Source organism: Gekko japonicus, unplaced genomic scaffold (genome assembly GCF_001447785.1).
Source record: "Gekko japonicus isolate JY-2015 unplaced genomic scaffold, Gekko_japonicus_V1.1 scaffold160, whole genome shotgun sequence".
Lineage (NCBI taxonomy): Eukaryota > Metazoa > Chordata > Lepidosauria > Squamata > Gekkonidae > Gekko > Gekko japonicus.
Genome location: NW_015165239.1, coordinates 880,694 through 898,446, shown reverse-complemented (window position 1 = coordinate 898,446; position 17,753 = coordinate 880,694). Strand labels below are relative to the sequence as shown.

The following is a 17,753-nucleotide window of genomic DNA, read 5'->3' as shown; positions in this document are numbered from 1 at the left end:
ATATAGAGATGAAAAGATGATGCAGAGAATTTGAAGTAGAAAACCTGTTACAACACACTTTACAAATTAGTATCAATTTAAATTTTTTATGGAGTTTAATACAGCTACTTGCTTAATTGACAATTCATTCAAATGTGCGCATAGATGTCTCATACATGTAGGCTGTTCCATTTATTTCATTTCATAAACTGATCAGCACTTGAGAAAAAAATGGAAATTAATGGTAGTTCTTGCAGTCAGAAAGGCTAGCAAACCATTAAAATTCACTGGATTTGGGTGACTGATTAATCCTATAGATCACATGATGAAATTTAAGAAGCTTAGTGACTCTTACTGAAGAAAAATGGGACCACTCGTAAGCTTAAGCAGAACTATTTTCTGTGTAATAATGTCCAGTGTGCTTGGCATCTTTTAAGGACTAACCAATGGACGGCAAAGCTCACTGAATAACACAGACTAAAAATTACCAAAATAGCCATCAGTCTGTAGCTTAATTATAATGCGGCTTGCTCAATAACATATTAATGATAAAATCACCATGCTGGAAACGCTCAGGTGAACGGCTTCTCATCCCTATCTAGTCTCTTAACTTTGTGGCACTAGTTATAACAAGTTGAGCTCATTTATGAAATATTTCAAAATAATTTTAACCAGTACTTGCACTTCCTACAAAACCATACAAAGTAGCTCAGTTTAAGTGTATTTGAGATCCTCTAAACTACATGATATCAAGTTTTTAACAGTATAGAACTTTGTTGTTTTGTGAGATATTCACTTGAGAATATGCAAATTGTATGGACTGTATCTTGCCAGGGAGGAGAAGGCCCTTTCTGACTACCAAAATGGCTGTACTGGGGGTGATGGGACCTGTGTGGACAACAGCTAAATGGGACAATGGCTACAGTGGGGAGGGTTGGAGAGGTGAGTAGAAATAGATCCAAACCAATATCTATGGAATATACTAAACATATTTATAAGACGGTCAAAGGGGGAAAACATGACTTTAAACACTGATAATTCTTTTCTTCTTGTACAGGTGCATTGCTTTGGGTTTCAAGTATCATCTTCCTAATGCATGTGGTGAATTGCTGTCCCTCAAAATGTCAGTGTCATCAGTTTTCAAAGACAGTGGACTGTAGGAACCGAGGACTTGTTGAAGTCCCTTCCCACTTACCTGCTGAAGCTCAAATATTACTGTTGTCGAATAATCACATTCAGAAAATTAATCACAGTATTTTTATTGACACAACAATTCTCAAAATCCTGGATTTATCTAATAATTCTATCTCAGGTTTGCTGCCCAACACTTTCAAAGGACTGCGACATCTACAGATCCTAAATTTAACTAGGAACTTCATTGAATATATAGACAACAAGACTTTTAGTTCCCTCCCACACTTAAAAGAACTGGATTTATCTTCCAACAATATAGTAAGTCTGCCTAGAAGTCTAGGAAATAACACAGGGAACATAACTTTACTGTCTCTGAAGCATAATAAACTTCAGAAAGTAGACAGACTTCTGTTAGAATCACTTCCAAATCTGAAAGTTGTTCTTTTCAAGGGTAACTCCTGGCTATGCAACTGTCATGTTTTTGGCCTTAAATTGTGGCTGGAGACTTTTTTATATAGAGGTAAGTAACTTTTCTGTATTGCATGTACTATATGTAAAGCAAACGCTATTAAGGCATACTTCACTTTACCTGTGTATTGCGGGTTTCTTATAAATTCAACGAAGCATTGAATAATATGAAAAACTGTTTTTTAAAAGAATGATTTCCTGATGTAGATTTTACTGTATAGCATGTGCATCTTCTACATTTGATATTATTTATATTTATTTATATATTAAAGGCTACATTTATAAGTAGCCTTGAACATTTTCTTAAATCTACATATAGATCATTATAGTTATTAGCGAGCAAACACAGTGTTGGGGGGGGGAGGGAACAACGCTCTGTACATATATTCCAACTTTCTGAACTGATGCAACTACTACAATTTCTGCTTGAGTATTTATTGTATCTAAAAGAGACTATTCAACTTTTTGCAGCTGTACACTTTTACAATGGTTTGTTTTTAAGAGCCATAGAATTTAAAAAATAAAACATTGTAAAGGATCTAAATGGCCACTTTAGAACAGAGTACATAATTATTATTTGGTTATTTATAGTCTGCCTTTCTTGCTGAGTCTCAAGGTGGATTACATAATTACCACATCCTACTTCTACCCAATAATACGCAAGGCAGTAACATGTGTTTTTTTTTCCACCACTACCAGACAACTACAAAAACAGGTGCTGGGAAGTAGGTGCCACATTAACAGTGTAATCATATGCAGATTTACTCCAGTCTACATCCACTGAAGTAAATGGTTTGGGACTGTTAACCGTTAAGAATGCCAAACTAGAATGTAATAAGATCTGTGTTGGATCAGGCTGAACTGTGACCACTGAGATCCTTTCAGAACAAAGGCAGCAGCCCATCCTTTTGTTCCCCCCCACCACATTTTATACTCAGAGGGATGCATTCTCTGAACACGGTCAAATTCAATCAGCCATTGAAAGACTTATCCTACATGGATGTGTCTCTACCTCTTTTAAAACCTTCTTAGTGTACATTATGGCGGAAAATAAGTTAATTGTCTCTAAGGAAGTGCATTCTTATTCCATCCCAATCAATTTTAGTAGATGACCCTGAGTTATAGTATTATGAGGAAAAAAAGAAATTGTTCTGTGCATTCATTCTTCCCACTGCATTATGAATTGCATACACTTTTACTAGATTCTTACATAGTCATCTCTTTCCTGTTTTCCAAAACTAATAAGATAATAAATTTGGTCAGTTCTTTGATATGAACTACTTAGAAAGCTTCTTGCCATTTTGCTGTGCCAGCTCAAGACCTGTTTGAACCCCCATGTCTTCAAAAAGTATGAATATGAATATATAAAGATCAAAACTGAAGCATCAGTTCCCTGTGAATTAGGGAGGGACAAGTCCGGAAAGGCATCATACATATTTTCTAAATAAATAAATAAAATTCAGTGCAGCAACACTGCTTTATACAAAGCGAGCTGATCTTCCAGCTCTGTGAATGATGGCCATTCCCCAGCTCCTCTCCAGATTTAAACAATTTGTGCTCAACAGACACCTGCTGCAACCCAAGGGAATAATGCTGCATGACTCAGTGAAAAAATTATTTAAAAACAGCTGGAACAAAATTAAAACTGTTGACTGATGTATTTATAGGATTCAAACAAGTCTTAGCCCAAATGCAGTTGAGGTGATGGAGACTTTCAATGACATGTTCTGAACTAATGACTTTGTGTGGTTTAGTTTAAGGCTGAACTACATATTTATATTATCCTTGACAAAAGAGAGCCCTAGCAGAATAAAAGTGTTTATGCAATGCTACGAGGAAACTGATTGGCAGTCATATATCTAAAGCTCTGATTCGGACCACAAAAAGAAAAGGAGCAATTTGAGTCCATTTTTATTTGTACTTTAGAAGGGAAATCTGTAAGGAATTTGAATCAAACCTGTTATGAATTCCACAAAAACAATAATGCAATTTTCATTTACTAACAATGGAATCCTATGCAGAGTTATGCCAGTCTAATGACTTCATCTATTTATTAAAACATTTATATCCAAACTAGGGTTCCCAAGACAGATTGGCGCTGAAGCGGGGGACTCCAGCGCCGCAACCCCATCACCCGGAAGTGACGTGACCACACCGGGCATGCTGGGGGCGGGGCCACGACCATACGAGGGAAAACCATAGAGTTTTCCCTCGGATGACCGTGGCCCTGCACCCAGCGTGCCCGGCGTGGTCGCGTCACTTCCGGGTGATGTGCACGTCGTGTGCTTTGGGGGTGGGGTTCCCCTGGGGCCCAATCCACTGGCGGCGGGGAACGGGCCTCTGGGGCACCCCCCGGGGGGATTTGGCAAGCCTAATTCAAACACTAGTATTCTTAGTCTGAACACTCTCAATAAATTTGTTAAGAGCCTTCCTAAAACCTACCCCAAGTTACGTTCCTTTTTCTCCCTAAGTATTAACTTCGTTATCACACCTCAACATTCCTAAGACTGGTTGATACTACATTTCTAAGTTTAGCAATGCTTGTATCATTGACAAAACTCTCAGTGTTTTTTATCTTTGTAACTTTTGCATTTTTTGTAATTAATGCTGTATCTTCTAATTTACCTTCAATAAACAAAATTTAAAGTCTAAAAAATTATATCCCACTTTTCCTCTTCGTTCAAGGTGGCTTACAATAATACTTAAAGCATCCCCAGCTAAAAACAAAAAACAAAACAACCCCCCACAAGACCCATATCCCTCTCTCTCCCCTTTTGAAAGATGCCTGCTATTCAACTCCCCTCAAAAGCCCTGGCAAACAGGCAGGCCTTGCAGTGCCTGAAGATCTCCAAGGAAGGGGGCCCTCTTACCTCTTCAGGGAGCCCATTCCATGGAGCCATGATGAAAAAGGCCCGAGCTCTGGTCAATGCCACACAGGCCACCTTAAGTGGTGGGATAGTGGACCGATGGCTGCCTGATGACCATAGCTGGTGCACAGGGAAGATGGTGAAAGAAGATGGTGGAAGGAAACTTAGTGCACTGTACAGCTATAATCTTCATAAGATTTACTAGGGGATGTCTCATTGAATTCAATGGGATTAACTTCTGAGCATATATGTTTAGGATTACAAATGCCATCCTATGCAGTATTATGCTCCTCAGACTGTTAATTTCAGTAGCCTAATAATAAACCTATTACCTAATTTAGAGTCCAGTGACACCTTTAAGACCAGCAATGGTTTATTCAAGGCACGAGCTTTCATGTGCAAGACACACTTTTTCAAATACATTGGAATGATGTGTAAGGTTCAAGGGCAATTAACATGTAGCATGATGATGTTTAAGCTATGCAAAGTCCAAAATAACAAGCTAAGGTTATAAGGTCAACGGCTATAAAGCAATAGCAGATAAATGTCCAAAGGTGTCTTACCACAATTAGAAAAGACACCTTTGGACAATTATCTGGTATTCGGACATATTTATTGCCACACTGGACTGAACTGCACAGGGCTGGTCACTGGACCAGACTCAGTTGTGCAGTGGGGAATCTGTGAGGACTTGCAGGGGGCACCTCATTTCCCCCCTGTATCCCCTTCCCCACACTATTTCCTCTTCCCCTCCTTCTAGCAACCCCATATCCTCACCTTTCTCTGCTTCCTTCTCTCCTTCCCACCCACCAAGCAATCTCTGACTTATTTGCCACTAATCATCAGCTATACTTATGATATATTTATTTCATTTGTACCCTGTCTTTCTCCACAATATTGCCCCAAAACAACCTATACCATTCTGTTCTCCTCCATTTTATCTTCACAATAATCCCATGATGTCACTTAGGCTAAGAATGTATAACTGGCCCAAGGTCACAGAGTGATCTTTTATGGCAGAGTGGTAATTCAAACCTGGTTCTCCCAGATCCTAGTGTGAATCTGTAACTACTTCACCACGTCAGCTTTTGTGGGGGTGGAGCAAGTAGCTGGTTCTGGATGAGTCATGCAAGTTGTGCAGTAGCAAGTCTGGGTAAGTCATGCAAGGAACATGGTATGATGATTGTTGCCGCCATGTGTGGCCCTCAAAGGCCAAAACAGCCCTGGAAAGGGCCCTGCCCCTTCCTTCTGCCTTTACTGGCAGAAATCAAGGCTGGAAGGCTGGCGATATTATTGTGGTTGCCAAGCAATGGCCAGTGAGGCTTCAAACTACAGGCGATATTATTGTGGTTGCCAAGCAATGGCCAGTGATGCTTCAAACTACAGGTTCTGCTTCTATTGTTTTGGAGCGGGTAACCCACCATTTTTTTTTTAAAAAAAGATTTCATATTTTTCTGCAAACTTGGGACATTTTTCAGTGTTTAGAATAATCTGTCATGTCTGCTCATGGCTCCAATCTTCTGCTTTAAGTATCCACAGAACTGGCCACATTGAGGATTAAATATATTGATTTCGTATCAAAGTAGAGATAACACAATAACTGCCAGTCTGCTTTGGATTTTAAAAGCTGTTACTTTCTTGTACAGATCTCCTAACCTTTTAGATTATGTGAGAGCTTTTAAAACCATAGACCTCCACCTAACCTGTAGTTTCCAAACAACCCAGAAAGACTACATGTAAACTGGTGTTGAACACACTAGGCTACCACACTAAACAGCCCAATTCCACCTGAAGACTGGAGACACAGCAAGATTCCTAACTTGCCTAAGGAACATCCATTAAATTGCCCCCCCAGCTCCTCCCTTTCCCTTCTCCCTTCAAAGGTTCTGAGGACCATGATTGGCTGTTGCCGGTGTTCTCTGCAAGACCAAAAGGGATTGGCAGATACGAAAAAAGAGATAGACTTGGCCCTGCCTGTTACAACTAATAACTTTAAAGACTCACTTTACATCATTTGTTGTTCTTCTCTTCTCCTGCTGCAGCCTGAAATGCCTCTTCAAATGCTGCTCTTAGTGATGCCCCCCCCCAGCAGCATGAAGGGGAAGCTGAAGGGTTGTCACAGCAGGGGGGAAATCAGTGACAATTAACTCCCACCTTACATGTGTGGATCATTTTCTCAGTATCTCATTGCATTCCATGGGATTTACTCCCTGGTAAATATGTGTAGGGTTGTAACCTCAGTCACTTACACTGTCTCTGTAGTAAGAATACAGTACTTGAGAGAATGGAGCTCTGACATGATTCCATCCCTGCATACTTGAGTATGTTAAACTTATCCAGAGTCACCAGTTAAACATTCCAATTTATTTCTAGAAATATGGCTTATATTCATGGATAGGGGAAAAATTGTCCACCACAGGTATTTAAGATTATCCGAGCTTTCTATGTCCACATTTAGATTGTTAATGCTCAAACAACAACAACCCTGTTATATTTAACAGAAGAGTACATTTTTTAAAAAAAGAAATATTCTGAGTATTCTTACTCAGATTTACTGCCTGGGAATCTGTTTATTAGTGATATAACACTTTTGTGCTGATCATCTACAATTAAAAGGTAGCAGATAATGTGAAAGACTTCAGTCTGAGCCTTGGAGAGCTGCTGTCCGTCTGAGTAGTGATACTGACCTTGACAGACTAATAGTGTGACTTAATATAAAGCAGTTCCATGTGTGCAGGAAAGATGCTGGTCTTATCATAGAAAAAAAAAACACCCTGGAAGTTGAACTAATTCTAGAAGCCAATATAAATTTGACCCTAAATTAATGTCTCTGTGGACTCTTATAAATACCAAAATAAATATTGGGGCCAAGTCACATGATAGGGCCTTGTATCATGCAGCTGGGGTTTTGCATCTCCCAGGTACGGACAGACCCAATTGTGATTACAAGAGCAACATGAGGGTGCAAGTCACTATTTGCTCAAGTAGGGAAATCTATGTGAAATTATGGCTCTAAATTTCTCCACTGGAACAAACAGTGGCAGCCAGGGCCATTTCAAGATGTGAAAATGGAGCATGGTGGAAGGTTTAAGCTGCTTCTACCCACATGCCAGAGTCGTGATCAGAATTAGTCCTGTGTTCATGTGGGAGATGCAGTGTGCAATGGAAGGTTACAGGAACATTGAACCATGCAAAGTGAACCTAAGGACACACTGAAAAAGGACAACTTTCATTCTACTAGAGCAATGTTATTCCTCCCCTCAGACTATTTCAGCTCTGCTTCCCTTTCTTCAGCCACCCTGAGACAAATAAGATGACGTGGACCCTTATACCTGGTGGGGTGCAAGAATAAGAAAGAGAGTGCACCTCCATGCTAATCCAGTGTACCTTACTTCTAGCATAATCAAACATCCAAGTGGAAACATAACATTAAAATAGTGTGTACACACACAGTGTAACATCTACAGGCTCAGATCTTGTGGCTGATTCCTGGAAATGGACCACCTAAAATGGGCCTACATATTTTTGTGTACCCAACTCAAGCATTATAGATAGCTGGTGGTTCCAGACGTGGAGCAGATATGGTAGACAGGGCACACTCTTGCTCTTATCCCACTCCTAATATACAGCACACACTGCACTTTAGCTAGACTGGTCCTGTATTCTGTTCAGTTTGGAGAGCTAGTTTGAGAACCAGGTTTGATTCCCCACTCCTTCACATGCAGCTGCTGGTGTGACTTCTTCTTCTTCTTCTTCTTCTTCTTCTTCTTCTTCTTCTTCTTCTTATTTCCTTTAAGAAAGCTTGGCTCACCTTTCTGCTGAAAGCTTCTCTCTACCTCATTATTTCCCTAGTAGTCATCTCTGCCCTCATTTCCTGTCAAAAGTACACAAAACCTCCTGTTCTTAAAGTTCTGTGTGAAGTTTTTTCTAGCCAGACTTTTCACTTCTGTCATACAAAGTGCAGTTTCTTGGCATACTGACATTTGGATCTGCCAGTTCACCCACAAAGAGTGGAAAACATCTGATCACTTTTGTATTGAAATCTGATCTCCTAATTTGCTTTTGCTCTGATCAGCTTCATTTTAACCATGGTTTCCTAAACAGTGTTGCTGTACAGTAGCCACTTGAAAACTCCCTTCCATATTGGCTTTAATCTCATGGACAGAAGTTTATGTGTAGGTCCTAGCCATTTATGAGAGCATAATTAATAACTGTTGATAAAACAGACTTTGTTTGCTGGCCAGAGCAGCCTTGTGTGCGTACCTAAGCACGTCTGCGTACACACTGTGGCTTGTCCAATTTCCCATTCCAAATGCTGATCTATGCTGTATTAGGAACAGATTCATAGGGTTCCCTGACACTGACTTTTCAAAAGGCCTACAGTAGCAAGTGGGAGGACACAAAACACAGTGAGCATGAAGAAGTTCTACATATGGCCTTTCAGATTCTATGCAATGTTTTGATTTCGGTTTATGAAACTAACTGCCAGCCTATCACAACTGGTGGTAGCAGTCTGATAGCCTTTATATGACTTGATATTTCCCCCAATTATGATCATATTCTTCCCAGTCCCACCCCCCCATCATAGCATTGCTGTTTTCTAATGACATTTATACAATAAATGGGAATGTATATCTAATGAATTACATGCTACAAATGACCACTTATAGGAGCTCTTCCCATTGTCATAATTATAAAGAAATCATTAAAAATATGGTTGCCATTTTTGCCAAAAAAGGTCAGTTTCTACAATACTTTTGCTTAGTTGGTGGGTGCAGATGCTTCTGAAACTCCAAAAATTAAAGTAAAATATGTCCTTTTCAGGAGGAATTAGTGATGGTGTGATCTGCTCGACACCTGAAAATTGGAAGGGAAAGAACCTTCTCAAAATTCCTTATGAGATGTATGGGATCTGTCTTCCTACAGCTTCCCAAGTCAAAAAGGACAATAATCTTCATTCTAATTCAGAGGATAAAAGCTCTCTGAAGCATACCTATCACAATGAACATGGAGACAGCAGCCGCTCACACTGTGAACCGAAACCAAAGTCACGACCTGTTAGCTTGCGTCATGCAATTGCCACTGTAGTAATAACTGGAGTGGTCTGTGGGATTGTATGTCTCATGATGTTGGCAGCTGCTGTGTATGGTTGTGCTTATGCTGCAATTACTGCAAAGTACCACCGGGAACACTTGCCCCCTGGCAAGGAGAAGGGGAATCTTGAGGGAAAGGAGCCCTTTGAGAGTTCATTGGCCTGAGTTACTGCTTTTTGTGAACAAGTACCCCCCTCCCCCGTTACAGGAACGGTGTTCCGAATAGGATTGAGTTACTGGTTACTTGTGTATTTCACATTAAAAATGTTTGTATATAAAATTATTTGTAAAAAGAATCTTTTGAGATTTATATTACATGTTTCTATATGCACATCTGCACAGGACTTGAGGTATTCATCCAATGTATTTTAGACGAACAACTCATTCAGCCCTCTCTAATCCCAACATGGCAGAGAAGGCTGATAACAGAAAGTGTTATAAACAGGGCTGTTCACCATCTGTGCAAACGGGATCATCCACAGTCTTCTCCTGTGCTGTTGATCAGTCGATAACGGGAATGGGAACAAGAGTCCATCCTGAAAGAACTGATAAAAAGACGATGAGATCCAGCGGAGCTGGAGATTTCTATTTGTCTCAGCTTGCTGTTCCCCAATAAAATGAATGAAACCAGACAGCAAGATGCCAAAATCAAGGACATTTCCTGTCATTACTGAATGCTGGAAATTACTGCAGTCAAATTAGTTATATTACAGAGTGGGTGTTAATCAGATCAAATGTTAATTATTATTCAATGCACACCACTTCCCTATTATATAGAAGTTAGCAATAAAATATATATATAACACACCCTAATATGTGTGTATGGTAGGGAATAACATTTTATCACTTCAGAATATCCATTTATCATAAAAGCAACACTATTCCATTATTAATGTATCCACGTAAATAGAACAGGCCATTTCATATAACAGATAATAATAATTCTTTCAGTCGAGCAGGGAGTGAATTCATTTAGTCATTGGAAATATTTTATGCCACCTTTCCAATATTTCATTTGAAGTGGTTTCCGTATAAATCAGTCCTTACAAAATAAAACCACAGAGCGCTTTTAAACCTGAATACAAAGTTTTAGTCTGGTCCAAAGAACCATCAAATTAGGCACCAGACGTCAGGGGAATGTCGGTGTTACAACAGAGAAGTTCCTTTCCCTCACTGTCACCCGCTTCTCCTATGAAGGTGATGTGAGGAACACATAAGGCAAAGCTCAGAGGATGATCCTCACACAGGCTCTTACGGAAGCCAGTAGTCCTTTGAATGCCCTGTTCCCATTCTGCTTAGGGAAGTGTTGTGCTAGGCAGTCAAACTAGAAAGCTATAAGGAAACTGGTACTGGAAAGGTGCAGCTAAGGATTTTACATCGTAGACTGGGAACCCTGTGATTAAGGGATCCACTCCCAACAGGTGTCAGGCATAGCACTAGCTGGGGATGGGCCTAGGCCAAGAGGACCTGCAACCTCAGGTCCACCTTAAAGGCAAGAAGGTTGTTGTGACCGGAAAACTTCATTGTTGTGACTTCCCTTCCTACTTCATACAAGATGTAGCCTTGGAGCCACAAGTATTTTTTCCTTTCACACATCTATTTCCGAGACATATCAGGTTTGGGGTTCTTATGATTCCCTATTATTGTCTGTTGCTATGGTATAACTCAAGTGATCTTCAAAAGTTATCTTCAAAGGGATTTCCTTTCTGAGGTAAAAGGCATCCAAATTGGTTGTATGACTGGGGAGAGAGGACAGTCAAGTAGTAGAGCAATGGGTTTTTAAAATGTCTTTTGTCTGTGATTTGGGCTTACCAGTGTAAGGGCTGTATTATATATTTCCCTTGGGGTTGCCAAACTGGCTGGGTATCTGCATAATAACAATAAAGGCTGCCTTATTAATCTCAGGTCTGTAAAGTGTGTGGTTCTTTCAGCCATATAGTTTGTTCATGGCTCCAGTTCCTGGATATAATATCCATGGATCGGACTACATTGAGACTCCAACTCTGGGCATAACCTACTTTTTGACTTGTTGCATGTTAAAACGTCTACATATTAAGAAACACCATAATATGCTCCAGAAAAGAACTGTATGTTTATCATTTCAGGCTGTGGATACCACCGCAAATAACCATTTTCTACAGTGATGTTTACTAACATTTCATATGTCAAAAGACAGTCCATGGAGAAAATAGAGATCTAATCATTTAAATTAACAAATGCAAAGTTACCATTTTGCAATATGAGATATTTAATGTTCAACTGCAGAAAACATAGATGAAAGGCACCATTTGCTATGTATTCCATCAGAACCACAAATTATCTTCTACAATTGCTTGTGAGTAATTTTCAAATGTATTGCAGATTATTTTTAGCTACTTGGTGTATACTGAATTACAAGAGTCCCTACAGAAATATTCATTTGTGAAGCTCTGAAATGGACATCTGCTACTAAAAATCACAACATTATCTCCATGAATTCTTTTTAGATGTTTCATTAAAATATATATTGGAAAGCAATTTTCTAAAATATGAGGTGGAAAATTTATATACTTTTGATGTAGGATAGAATGTAGAATATTCTTTTTTATGTAGAATAGGAATGAGCCAATATCACACTTTTTTAGTCTTGCTCATTTAATATATTGTCAGTCAGTTTCAGGTTATCTCATTTTCAATGTTATAAAGATCCTTTTGTAATTTCTCACCATTTTAAAACCATAGATGCCGCTCCCCCTCATTTATATTGTATTCACAATTGGCACAAAAGTAAAAGAAACCCTGGAACTTGGGCTCTGAATTTAGTTGACCACTGAATTATGGCCCTCTTCTAAAAGGATCTCCAAAACAGCTTTCATGGCCGAAGTTCATTAGTTATTGTAGATTTTCCGGGCTGCATGGCTGTGGTCTTGGTACCAAGGCCACAGCCATACAACCCAGAAAATATACAACAACTACTGGACAATAGATTTGGGACACACCTAGTTTCTGACACATGTACAAACAAAGCAGATTCAGGAGGGAGGAAGCAGACAGGGCACAATGTGAAATGTGTCATCCTCACAGAACTCTGCTTTTCTCTTGGGTTAGAGGGGATAGAATTACTATGGAGACATAATATGGATATGCTGGATCAGACCAATAGTCCACTTAGTCCAGCATGCTTCCAACAATGTTTAGCCATATGTCACAGAGAAGCTTAAAAACACAGCCCACAAATAAACACAGCCCACAAATAACCAGCCCTCAGTTATTTACTGGATATTAGTATCTGACATGTAGATCAAGATCTGAAGAAGTGAGCAGTGACTCACAAAAGCTCATACCCTGCCATGTAGTTTTTAGTCTTTAAGGTGCTACTGGACTCTTGTTCTTTTCTATCTGACATTTAGTTCTTGTTCTTTTCTATCTGACATTTAGTTATCATGGCTAATAAACAAGACCTAACCTCCAGAAATCTGTCCAACGGCCACTGAAACCTATGAGCCATCACCACATCTCATGGTAGTTCTACAGGTCAACTATGTGAAGAACTGCCATCTGTCTTGAGCTTCATGGGTTTCAGTTCAGAGGAACACATGGGAGGACATGTTTTTAAATAGTGGTCTGGACCTCTCATTTGCTTCAGGCCTGACAACAATCTCAGTGGTGGTAGGGAGTACAGGTGGGGAGTAGTGGCATTGAGGAAAAAATTGGCAGTGTCAATTTCTGTTCTCTCCCCCGCTGAAAATGCAACAGAGTTCTCACTAGTGGTGGGGGAAAAAACTAGTGTTATATATTCAAGTGAACTGGACCTAAGCATGTCAGAGAAGCTGAGCTATACATTTCAACTATGATTTTAAACATGAATCTTTGAGGTGCCTAAAAACAGTTTTGGACTTCAAATCATTGTTTGTTTTTGTTGAATGGTTGGACTCATCATACACCCATAGAATATAAAGGGACAGTCAAATTGCCCCTCCTACCATTTCTGAGCCTGATCTATGTGTTCCATGAATAGCACGTTGGACAAAGAACGTTATTAAAATTCTTCAAGCAGGTAAATTAGATGTGGGAAGGCCGATAAATACCTAACATCTAACATTATTTTAAATGCTATATCCCACCATTACTGTATCTGCGATATTGAACAACTATTGAACATAGAATACATTCTTAAAAATGCAGCAGTATAACAAAGATAAAGCCATGAGTCCATAAAACTATAACCATTGCTCACAATCAGAATATATGCCCCAACAAAAAAAAAATCTGCTGGTCCAATACAACAACAATGACGTCCAATTTCACTAACTAAAAAAGACCAAGTTAGAATTCAGACAAAGGTCTGCTGAAGAGAGTAGCTTTTTCAAAAGCTTCCAAAATGTCATCAGAGAAGGAGCCCTTTACATCTCCTTCAGCAGAGTGCCAATGTTACCCAAAGAGGCAGTCTCCTATTTAATTGGGAGAAATTAGCTTAACAGAGATAAGCAAGAGGGAGTAACTGGGATATCTACCAATGTTTACAGGGATTATTCCCTTGGAGAACTCTTATAAATACAGGCTGATATTTGACCAGAAAGAGTTTTTATTAAAAAAGAATAAAAAGGCAAAACATACAAATATACTTAATGTCTAAGATGAAATTAAAGGGAGGAGAGGGAGAAAGCAATTTCGGAATGGCTATACAAGTACAAGTCATGAAGAACGAGGTCCATGGAGACAACTGCGAAACAGCCAGCATTTCACAGAGTGAAGAAGGGAGCCCACACACAAGTGGGAGTGTGAGGTTGATGATGAGAACATACACAGGACTGGTGTTTAATTTCACTTGATTTAGGAAATACTTCAGCTCGTAAGTCATCTTTGTCTCTTCCCAGAACAAGAAAACTTTGCCATGTTCTGGTAAAAATCTAGATTAGACTAGACTACTGTGATGTGATGTAAATGGGCCTGCCCTTGAAGAAGAAGAAGAAGAAGAAGAGATTGGATTTATACCCCGCCCTTCACTACCCAAAGGTGTCTCAGAGCGGCTTACAAACTCCTTTCCCTTCCCCTCCCCACAACAGACACCCTGTGAGGTAGGTGGGGCTGAGAGAGCTCTTGACAGAAACTGCTCTTTTTCAAGAACAGCTCTTATCAGAACTACGGCTTGTCCAAGGTCATCCAGCCAGATGCAAGTGGAGGAGTGGGGAATCAAACCCGGTTCTCCCAGATTAGAGTCCACACACTTAACCACTACACCAAACTAGCTCTCTGAAGAGTGTCAGGAAGCAACAACTGGTACAGAATGCTGTAGCTAGAATGTTGACTGTTGCAGATTATAGGGACAGTATCAGCCCAGTCTTGTTCTACCTACAGAAGCTCCCAATTTGCTTCAAGATGGTGGTATTGATCTTTAAAGCACTATGCAGTGCTGCCAATGGAGAGACAAAATTCAAGGGGCTCAAACCAGCTAGATGGTACTTGAAGCAGCCTCATGCTGCATCCAGCCGAACATCTCTCCATTTTTATGCAATTCTGACTGCAACCTTTAGGGGCACAGGGGAGTCTCAGCACAGTGAAAGGCACTCTACTGTCAACTAAACATGGCTTTTCAAAGACTGATGCAAACATGCCTAATAGATCAAACTAAAACGATCAACCAAGCCAGCACTAGAGCAAGACAAGATAGCATGCTGATGGAGTAATTGCCAACCTGCAGGTCAGAGAGCCAGTTTGGTGCAGTGGTTAGGAGCGTGGGCTCTAATCTGGGAGACCTGGGTTTGAGTCTCCACCCCTCCACATGCAGCTGCTGGTTCCCCAGGAGGAAATGGCTGGTTTGGAGGGTGGAGTCTATGGCTTTGTACCTGCCTGGGATCCTACCCCTCCTCAAACCCCACTCTCTTCAGACTCCAACCCCTCAAATATCCAGGAATTTCCCAACCTGGAGATGGCAACCCTATTTCCTTCCCAGCCAACCATCAACATACTGTTATCTTCCCCTTTGACTTCAGGTTTCCATCTCTTCCCCCCTCCCTGTAGTCTCTACTTAGGACAACTACCGTCTTTCTCCACAGTGGGGACCCAAGCAGGAGGGCAGCGACCTCAGCAGGGTATAACGACACAGAGTCCACCCTGAAAAGCAGCCGTTTTTTCCCAGGGGAGCTGATCTCTGCCATCTGGAGAGAAGTTTTAATTCTGAGTGATCCTCAGCCCTCACCTGGAGATTGCCAAACGATATATTAAACAATTATAAAGTTGGTGGTGTCAGCTTTAACTAACATTTTCACAGCCCAGTCCCTGTGTGTTGTTATTATTCCAGCATACTTCTCAGCTCAATCAGTTGCAGGAGCGCAAGCACAAGCCTCCTGCATCGTCACCATCTTGTTTATTTCTTTTTGTGTTGGGTGGCCAGTTGGACTCCAGCCCAGAAGATCTGAACCGGGCTTTGCAAGCCGACTGGCTTAGCTAAATCCAGCGAAGACGGAGGTCCTGTGCCTGAGTTGGAGTGGTCGGGGGATGGGGCTTCCTCTCCCAACCTTTGATGGGGTGCCTTTGGTGCCTGCGTCGGAGGTTAGGCATTTGGGTGTGCTCCTGGATCCCTCCTTAACTATGGAGGCCCAGGTGACAGCCACTGCCAGGTTGGCCTTTTATCATCTTCGGCTGATTCAGCAGTTGGTCCCCTATCTCGACCGCGATGACCTGGCTACAGTGATCCATGTGACGGTCACCTCAAGATTAGACTACTGTAATGCTCTCTACATGGGGCTGCCTCTGTCGCAAATTTGGAAGCTGCAGCTAGTGCAGAATGCTGCAGCCAGGCTTCTGATGGATCTCCCTAGATGGGACATATGACCTGTGCTGAAAGCGCTGCACTGGCTGCCTATAGCTTTCCGAGTTCACTTCAAAGTGCTGGTACTTACCTTTAAAGCCCTATATGGCCAAGGTCCGACATACCTGAGGGACTGCCTTTCCCCATACATACCCCAGAGAGCACAACGGTCAGGGGCTCAACATCGACTGGTGATTCCAGGCCCCAGGGAGGCCAGGCTTGTGGCAACCAGGGCCAGGGCCTTTTCAGTGGCGGCTCCTACCTGGTGGAACGAGCTCCCAGAGGAGATCAGGGCCCTGCGGGATCTTTCACAGTTCCGCAGGGCCTGCAAGATGGAGCTCTTCCACCAGGCTTTTAATTAGGAGCCACCACCACCAACTGCCTCATGGGAGCATGGGGCATTGGGATAGCCCATTATAAGATTGATGGCCCACTATAAGATACAGTATTCTGATGGAGCAGTACTGCCGATTCGGGCTTGAGTAACATCTACTGATCACCATCTTGACTTGACTGATTTGACTAAATGATTAATATTAACATCACTGAGCACTTTACTTTTGATAAAATGGTTGTTTTTAGGTGTTTTAATGTTTTATACTTGGCACATGGTGTGTTTGTTAGCCGCCCTGAGCCCGTTTGCAGGGAAGGCAGGATAAAAATATAATAATAAAAAATTAAAACATTAGTTCATACTGTAACTATAATAAGGCATAAGATACAATATTTCCTCTTTTGTAGATAGGACATAAAGTCCATGTAATTAGTGTAACTTGATAGGATGAGTGGAGACCAAAGCAGCTTACATCATTCTGTGACTGGTCCGAAATCACCCACTCAACTTCCACAGCAAGAACCTGAGTCTGGCAGTCCCAGCTCTGAAGCGCTAACTGCTACGCTTAGGGTAGCCAACCTCCAGGTGGACTTGGAGTAATTCAGTCTCTCAAAAATCATTCATAATATCGCCCAGTACTAGCTTTAGATATGTATATAGGCTAGAAGAATGAGAAAACTTTGCATCATGTTAATGGATTTGATGAGAGTTACTATGAAAAATGGCCATACTGCTTGTTAAATAAATGAGTTAAATTTCAATGCTATACACTCTGATAAAGTTGTAAACAAAATGAGACCTGATATGCATAGTCCATTAGTGTTGATGGTGTTATTATGAACGATTTTTGAAAGATCGAATTACTCCAAGTAAACTGAATATTGGATAAGAACCTAATAGTCTGTGGATAATTTCCTTGGCATAATACATCACAGTTGTTCAGCTCATTTCCACCATCCATCCCGTGATCTCTCCTCTTGGTTTGCATTGAACCTCCAGGTGGAGCCTAAAGATTGCCTGGTATCACAACTGAACTCCAGACAACAGATCTCTCCCCCCCCCCCGAGAAAATAACTGCTTTGGAGGGT

The 17,753-nt window shown here is 40.9% G+C and overlaps 2 protein-coding genes across 2 annotated transcripts in view; one reads left to right on the top strand and one right to left on the bottom strand.

Moving 5' to 3' along the window:
* Positions 1 to 17,753, bottom strand: part of CACNA2D3 (calcium channel, voltage-dependent, alpha 2/delta subunit 3) — an 855,054-nt gene that overhangs the window by 134,954 nt on the left and 702,347 nt on the right. The window lies entirely within an intron of this gene.
* On the top strand, positions 843 to 9,730 carry LRTM1 (leucine-rich repeats and transmembrane domains 1). The gene is made up of 3 exons (XM_015410012.1): positions 843 to 921; positions 1,037 to 1,633; positions 9,273 to 9,730. The coding sequence occupies exons 1-3, from the start codon at positions 843 to 845 to the stop codon at positions 9,704 to 9,706; spliced, it is 1,110 nt and encodes a 369-aa protein (XP_015265498.1). The 3' UTR covers positions 9,707 to 9,730.